Genomic DNA, 8273 nt, shown 5'->3' on the forward strand with positions numbered 1-8273 from the left:
GCATTGAGAATAGTTGTATGAATTTCAAGGTCTCGCACTTCGCTCTATTGGAAATTTTATCCCAATCTTCAAATTTTGCTCTTGTCGGCATTAATCAAAGAGGGGGTAAGTTATGGAAAAGCCGGCCTGTACTGTAGCATTCAACTTTGGGCCGGTATAGAAGATAGATGAAAAACGCATGGGCTTTTGCACATCGAATTCGCATTCCTTGAGTCTTGATCAGGCATTTGCAAGAAGTGTATTGAAACCCCCGGTCTGGCCCTGTCTCTCGTGGATTGAGTAGGGCCACCAGTCCTGGCCGATCTGGTCATTAAAACTAGGTTTTTCATCAGGTGATAGATTATATGTCAGTTCTAGTTCATCTCTCCTGTGTTCCCTCTAGCTGCCAGCCTATGTTGACGTCTGGCACGCTAACGGTAAGAAGTTTGGAGGGATCAGTGACCTTGAATGGCAACGAGAGAGTGGTACTAAGTCGATTCCGAAACCACAGCTCTATGAATTGCATTCGATCTAGTTGAGAAGTGTATCTATCCTACATTATCTACTGTCTTCCTTTGAAGGCATTCCCTGAAAAAAGGTGAAAGGCGTCACCTGAGGACGGGAAGAAACACCTATGCCGGCTCCTTCTCGACTGAAGCTATTGTGATTTCTGCAAATCCTCGAAATTTTACTACAAAACTGCCGCAGCTAGAGATTGAAACTATGAAACGTTGACCTGGTTCTCGTCTTGCTCCAGAGACGTCGTCTTCATTAAAGTCGTTCGTGAGGGAGCATCACGGGAACGTGTGGATACTCCCGGGAGACCCACCCACACACCCCTCAGAGCATGGTGACTAAGCAAGCCATGTCTTTAACATCACAACTGAAAGGCACATTGCCGTATACAGTTGGCCTCCACGATAGGATTCGGACCTTCGCGTTTATGACATTCAGCGCGACTCGAAACCCAGCTGTCTCTGATGATAGTCACAGCAACGGACGACCATTGAATGTCACGGGATTTCTGTATGGGATTATGGATGACATCCTTTGAGAGTAAGGTAAGCTGTGGTACGCTGGACCCCTAAGGGTACGTACCGATTTCACGACCGGACCTCCGTTGGGGGTTGGGGCCCCGCCGTGGCGGCGACGGGCGAGGGGCACCGGTTCCTGGCGCCGCGCGACCGCCCTGACATGGCTTTCGCCCGTAGGGCCGCTAAACGCGACGCTACCGCCGTTTTAGTCGTCGGATCACCATTGCGGGTTCAGTTGGAGCGGGAACTTCGTACGTGCGAGTGCTACGGCAACCAGGGGCGGACGAGCCTTCGGTGCTCCCCTTTCATGACCTAAAGATAGCCAAAGGAGAGTATACCTTACACAACGAACAAGGCTAGAGAGTCAGGAGGATCTGGTGCCATGCTATGCTCATGGTTTCCCACAACACAACCCGCTCTTGTTGAGTCTCCTCCAACACTCCGGGGGTTGACTCCGGGCTTCGAGGAGTTCCGACTTCAGAGTACCGATGAACTGTTATACTGCCAACCAGTGAGGATCTGGAGTAGCAGCCCGCCAAAACCAACAGTGGTCCAAGGAAGTTTCACCCACAATATGAGGTCACATTTACTACATTGCAACAGCGAAGTAAACGTAACGTTCTAGCGTTTTGCTACTGCTGCTGGAGCTTTGGCTGAGACTCAGACGTAGACCTAGACTCACATAGGTAGTGGCGTCTGATCTGAAGACGACGGGCTGTTCTCCTTCGCCGCTCTCTCGCGAAAGGAAGAAGCGTCGCCGGGGGCGCGAACGCGTGGACCTCCCCCATCCAGATTATCCTCTAGGTAAGGTAGCCCTCTGGCTTGCACTCCCTCAATGTCCCCGGGCCCCGATCCTAGCTGAACCCACACCCAAATGCAAGGCGTTTCGCTTCCCGGCGGAGGTGCGGCGGGCAACCGGGCGGACATGCGTTCGGTTCTTCGCCTTTAACCACAAAGCGTCAACTGGCACCTACACGCCAAACGCTGTGTTTTCATTCCTGTATATAACTTCCTCTTCTCAACCGCTCTAACTATCTTCTTTCTCTCTTATCCTCATCCCATCCTTTCCTTTCCCTTCTCTTCTCCTCGCCATTGAACTTATACACAATGGCTCCTTCCGCGACTGAGAACATCGCTGCTCAGCAGCCTGTCGAGTACGACGCGGCGCGTCCCTTCGTCGGCAAGGTCGCTCTGATCACCGGCTCCGGCCGCGGTATCGGACGCGGCATTGCCGTCGAGCTCGGCAAGCGCGGCGCAAACGTCGTCGTCAACTACGCCTCCTCGGCCGGCGCCGCCGAGGAGGTCGTCGCCGAGATCCAGAAGCTCGGGTCAAAGGCCATCGCCCTCAAGGCCGACATCAGCAAGCCCGCCCAGGTCGTCGACCTCTTTGACCGCGCCGTAGCCCACTTTGGCCGCATGGACTTTGTCATCTCCAACTCCGGCAAGGAGGTCTGGTGCCCCGAGGAGGAGGTCACCGAGGAGCTCTTCCAGAACATCTTTGACCTCAACACCCGCGGCCAGTTCTTCGTCGCCCAGCAGGGCCTGAAGCACTGCGGACGCGGAGGCCGCATCCTCCTCACTTCCTCTATTGCTGCCCAGATGGGCGGTATCCCCAACCACGCCCTGTACGCCGGCTCCAAGGCCGCCGTCGAGGGCTTCACCCGCGCCTTCGCCGTCGACTGCGGTGCCAAGGGCATCACCGTCAACGCCATCGCCCCCGGCGGTGTCAAGACGGACATGTACGACGAGAACTCGTGGCACTACGTCCCCAACGGTTACAAGGGCATGCCCATCGAGATCATCGACCAGGGCCTTGCCAACATGAACCCTCTTAAGCGCGTCGGTGTCCCTGCCGACGTCGGTAAGGTCGTCGCTTCCCTCTGCCATTCTGACTGCGAGTGGATCAACGGTATGTTTTGAGAATCCATCCTTCACAAGCTGATCATCATAGACATTTTTCTAACGCCTGCCATAGGTCAAGTCATCAAGGTCACCGGTGGCGGCACATAAGTGCACCCCAAATTGAGCCTCACTGGCATCTCTATCCGTGCGGGGCTGCCTCAGTGATATTTTAATGCATTGGATCGATGGGCGAGCCGGACGCCTGCTATCCATGGGTTTGGGACTAGGTCGGTTAATATGGGGGCTAGGAGTAGGGGATTTTACATAGCACCTAGGACAGGCGTACGTAGACATGATAATACAATGCGGAGCTTGACTAGAAAACTTCCTATTGCGTTGAACGTGCATGCTCAATATCAGAATCCCATTTGACTCGCTTCTCTCGTCAATCGAATAAATGAGACTTCAGGTGATTAATCGTGTGATGGCCATTGTGATATCCATGATCTGATGGAATTGAACTTTTGTGTGCTCAGATACCATAACCTAAGAGTGAGATATCTAAACCTCCATCATCAAAGTATCTCATCCGCTCTGTCCGCCTCAGTGGCCGCTACAAGCCATCTCCGCTCGGGGGAGGGCACTTGACATCTACGGCAGAGACGGCACCCAAGCTTCACGCCGCTATCAGTCGCTGGTTTTCAATACATGCTCAACCTTCTCCCGCAACCATCGGGTTAGACTGTTCGTAAAGATCGGGAAACTTCACACAGAAAGCGGGGAGATTCGCCAGATCCTCAGTGTTCAAGTGTTCTAGACCGGCAAGGTATCGGATACTTGGAGGCCAAAGTACCTCTTGTACACGATGGGAAGGGCCGATTTGGCAAGAGAAAAAGATCAAATCCCTGTTCTGGCGTCAGCATACCAAGGATCAGGTAAGTAGACTCGATTGTGTCTTTCTGAATTTGGCATCACGATGGTCTATGAAGCCCAGGCGGCTGGTTTTACGAGTGAGAGAATTGGGTTTGGGCACGTTCGTCCACTTAGTCACCCCGCTGCCCCCTCCTCTCCCCACCAAAGCTAGATACAACGACACCGTAATCATCTCGAAACAAGGAGGATCACGGACTTTCCCAGTAGGCTTCTCACGTTTATCCAAATACACTTGTACAGGAATCCAATGGTGTAGTCGAGTGGGGGCAAAACAACGTATGCTACTGGAAGCCATAACGGTCTAAGCCGGACTGCGTGTCAGGAATGGATGAGGCGCAAGCACAGAGGATTGCTTCCGCTGACAGCCCTCTAGTGTGTGTGTGTGTATGCGAATCCGCTGTCAACGCGCTGACGCTGGCACCTGTTAGGGGTCGGGAGTGATAGCTCCCAGCCTCTAAGTAAGCTTCTTATGCGGCATTGCTGGAGCTCTACCAGGAAGCTCTGAGCTGGCTTGACAGTGGTTCGATAACGTCTCGTCAGAGTCGTACCATGCAAAGCTGACGGCGTATTTTTTCCAAAGGAAGCAAGAATCTCACCCGCTAAGACTTCCGAATCCATCCGGCATTTGCTCTCAAAATGCCACCCAATGCCATGTGCTCGTCAAGCTTTGTTGCAGAACACCTCCGTAAGAATTCTGGAACGTCAGCCACTTCCATTGTGCTACGTCAACAGGCTGCCAAACGCTGACGATAGAAGCCGGTTCAAGCCCCGGATCTCGGCAAATGGGAAGTGCGCCGTCTTGAGGCCTAATATAGCTCCACTGTTTCCCGAAGGCCGGCAGTGGGGCACCGTCCGGCACTACGGAAGCCCCGATGTCACGGTCTGGGATACTGCCGGTACGCCGGTACTGAACCGGCTTGTTACCCTTTTGGGTAATAATACGAATGCCTATGTCTCTTGCAATCCATGTCTTATGAATACGGGAATACTGAAGCAGACATGATGAAAATTCTACGAGGAGATTGCCAGCGGTCGCCCCACCTGAAGCGCACTTCCGCATCGTTAATTCCTCTTCTGCATCGCTGCCTGCTCACATGATGACAAGAGTCTCCGATCGACGCTGCACTCCAGCACAAATATGTCTGTAGGTAGCGATTGTCCCCCTTCATCCTTGTTAGAGATAGGCATTCAACGGTGCGGCAAGTCACCGTTATGCAACACCGTTTCTGTCCCACCACCGTCTTACATTCAGCTGTGCTGATTTGCTGACTAGGATACTCCTCCGTCTTGCGGTCCGCGGTGCTACTTGAAAGGCTTTCTCTAGAGTGCAATATTCGTGTCAGACAACCTGGGACCTTCAAGCCCTATGCCTCCTGGCACATACAGAGCCTGCCATCCATCGGCCACCACCACAAAATTTCCGCCTGCTAGAATTCTGGATTCTGGGGACTCGATGCATTGCGGAATCTGAGGATAATTTCCTCTACCCATCAATCATGACGTCGACTACAGCGTGTCGTCCCCCCCTGCTAATGCCATGGTACTCTGACATACAGATCGCGACCCACCTTAGCCGACCCCTGGAGATTGGTAAGATGTACCGCAAGTTACCCCAAAGATAGATTCCACCGATCGACGAGAAATCGCCGTTGTGTACGATAAAGAGTGAGTACTAGGCTCATCTACAGTGGCATTTGATGTAACGAGAAGAACTCCGATTTGAGAGTCGCTGACCTTTCAAGGATTGAAAGCAGAAGAATCAACTTTTGTGTTCAACAGACGCGCTAGAACCTGTGTCTATGGATGCCGGGAACCGACAGAAAGTTTCACCATGAATTCGGAATCGACACTAGGAAGCAATGGTTTCTTCGCCTCGGTCAATTCCGATACCAGGGTGATGACAGCGGGAAGCTACTTTGAATGCTGCCAGACGCGATGATAGCCACAAGGTTTGCTGCAAGGTAACGCCACTAGAAAATGAAAACATTGCCCTCGGAAAAGCTCGATACAAGGGCTTGCGTTCAGCCGTCGAATCGGGCGAACCATAGCCATTGGCAGTCAGCGGTATCACGCAGTGTCAGCCTCGCTACTCGCGAAACTCTCCGGTCGAGGATTCGATCACAGCATGGCTCCAATCGCGGTGGCGCGTACTTAGGGCGTCAATGGGCAAAACAGACGTGGCAGCTCTTATCTAGCAGGAAGTTTTGCCTCTGGAAGCAGGCCTCGGTGAACACCAAGACGTGGATGATCTTTTGGAGATTTCAGGCAGCCAGAACATGGCCTAGAGCTGGGCTGCTCCCTGCAAGCAAGCCACTGCTTCCAATATTGAATGCAGAGCCTCCTTTGGGATGGCAAGGCGAGTGGGTGTGATGCGGGGCAACATGGTTTGCTGTGAGTTGGTGGGGGTTGCTCGATGGCCGATTTCGCGTGGGAGACAGAGCCATACTTCTGCGTCGTGTCCATCTTGCGGGCGACAAGCCGGGCGGCGAGAGTAAGCTCGTTCCTGGGTCGGGCGAAAGAAGCCCTTGCGAAGGGCACAATAGCTACGAGAATTCGTGCATAATCAAGAGCCATGGCTTGAAAGACGTTGGTTAGCTTGCGGAGAACCTTGAAATGAATACGAAGCTGCGCAGGGTGAGACATGGTCTAGGAGGGAGAAGGGATTTGAGGTTACACAAACATCGTCCACGGGGCCAGTCTCCGCGAAACAACGTTAACAGAAGAAAGCGGATAAGCAAATCAATAAATCAGGCGGGCCTCGTATCCATAGAATCTATGACGATCGATCTGATAATGAGGAGAAACAGAGCTTACAACGATGATTCCAAAAGATAGTGTTCACTGGTAACGAAGGTGGTGAATGATCTACCGCTTGGAGCTGTTGTCGTTCAAAGAGTTGCATGAGAATCCCATCAATGTATCGCAACTGACAGTCTAAGGTGGGATTGGAAAGTCTGACAACATCTCGCCCTGTCTTGTGGGCGGTTCATCTTTGTGCCGTTGCGGGGAGGATTGAGCTGGACTCGGGACCGACCGCACACCCACGCCGGAAAATTGGCTGCGATGCAGGCCACTTGGCACCGTTCATATTCCGAATTTGAGGCTAGATGTTGATCGCGGACATCGTATCCAGGGTCTAGCATGCCACGGAAGGTAATGAGCAGCGAATGTATGCCCAGAATTCGAAAGCTAAGCCCCACTGGCGTCCTCACAACACCGACTGGGGTGCTGATAGGTTACCTTTCGAGATGTGCATCGCGGAGCATGGCAAGGCCGCGGCGACTGGCCTTTGAGATTTGTGCGACTGGCGACTACCTTTGACTCTTTGCACGTCTGGTAAGGTCATCGTGATGTGCGGCCGCGGTTTCTCGGGCGCATCCCAATTCGTGAGAATCAGAGAAGAAGATGGTGTTGCAGAGAGAACCCAACAGGCTGTCTCACATCAGTAAGACGAACGGGTCGACTGAAGGGGCCAGCTGGGCCTATGGGGCCATGAGGGTACCTTTGAAGCCGTTACTGGAAGCTGATGACGATGATGAAGGGGTGGGACTGATTGTGGTGTGGGTGGTGCGGGAGAGGAAGAGCCAAGGGGTTCTCGCAGCAAGGTTGCACACCAATTCAACTCCATCACGAAGAAGTGACGACCCAATTGCTTGTCCTGCCACTCGAATTTTCCGGCAGAGGAGGAAAGAGGTGGGGGAAACACAGCAACAGTAACCTCCATTCCTCGCCCTTACCCAAGATCACCAACGCCGGAGATCTTGATGTTTTCCACTTCGTAGGTACTCCCCAGGCACTTTACCTCTTTTGGCGAGAGATAAGGCAAGCAGGCATGACTAAGCCTTCCTCCTTGGCAAGGTCCCGGCCGTAGTCCACGACTCCACGTATCCTTGGGTTGGTCTGGACTGACGTCCGTTCTTCTTTTTCCGCATTTTGTGCCATTTCCATCCTCCAGTCTCTGCATTCCCAACGTCTTCTCGTTGCCTCTCGTCCAATCAATCTCGAACACTGTCAGCACAACTATGGCCTGATTTAATGAGAAGACTTTGCTGCAAACCTCCTCGTCCGACTCCAAGATTGGAGCCTGGCCAAACATCGCCCCCGTCCAGCAGTCATGGCATTCTGCACGCCGTTGTCCACTCTTGTAAGTACGCGTCATTACAACTACAGCCAAAGATTGGTTCCCCTTTGCATAAGACGCCCATGCCTTGCTTCCCCGCTGCATGCAAATAGTCTGAATCGTTACCGACTGATTCATCTCCAGTTTGACGCTACTTTGCCTACACGTAATTACTACTAGTGGCTTGTTTTGCAGTCGTGCCTATGCTTGAAACTCGCCTGTATACGGGAGCGAGAATGGAAGTATCCAATTCAAACTAGTCAAGTCGAACTCCCATTGAATCAAAGGGAGGGGAGGGAAGGGGTGCGATCAGAAGTGAGATTCTATCACGAGGCCAACTCGAACACTTCTCCCCGGGCTACGAC

General features: G+C 52.8%; 1 protein-coding gene across 1 annotated transcript; it reads left to right on the forward strand.

Annotated features, from left to right (window-relative positions):
- Positions 1 to 2120: 2120 nt before the first annotated feature.
- On the forward strand, positions 2121 to 3023 carry CTAM01_00939 (short chain dehydrogenase; the record flags this gene model as incomplete). The annotated part of the gene is made up of 2 exons (XM_060516983.1): positions 2121 to 2922; positions 2989 to 3023. The coding sequence occupies 2 exons, from the start codon at positions 2121 to 2123 to the stop codon at positions 3021 to 3023; spliced, it is 837 nt and encodes a 278-aa protein (XP_060388445.1).
- Between the last annotated feature and the right edge of the window lie 5250 nt (positions 3024 to 8273).

The sequence above is a fragment of the Colletotrichum tamarilloi genome (genome assembly GCF_030869305.1).
Source record: "Colletotrichum tamarilloi strain Tom-12 chromosome Unknown Scaffold_2.1, whole genome shotgun sequence".
NCBI classification, from domain to species: domain Eukaryota; kingdom Fungi; phylum Ascomycota; class Sordariomycetes; order Glomerellales; family Glomerellaceae; genus Colletotrichum; species Colletotrichum tamarilloi.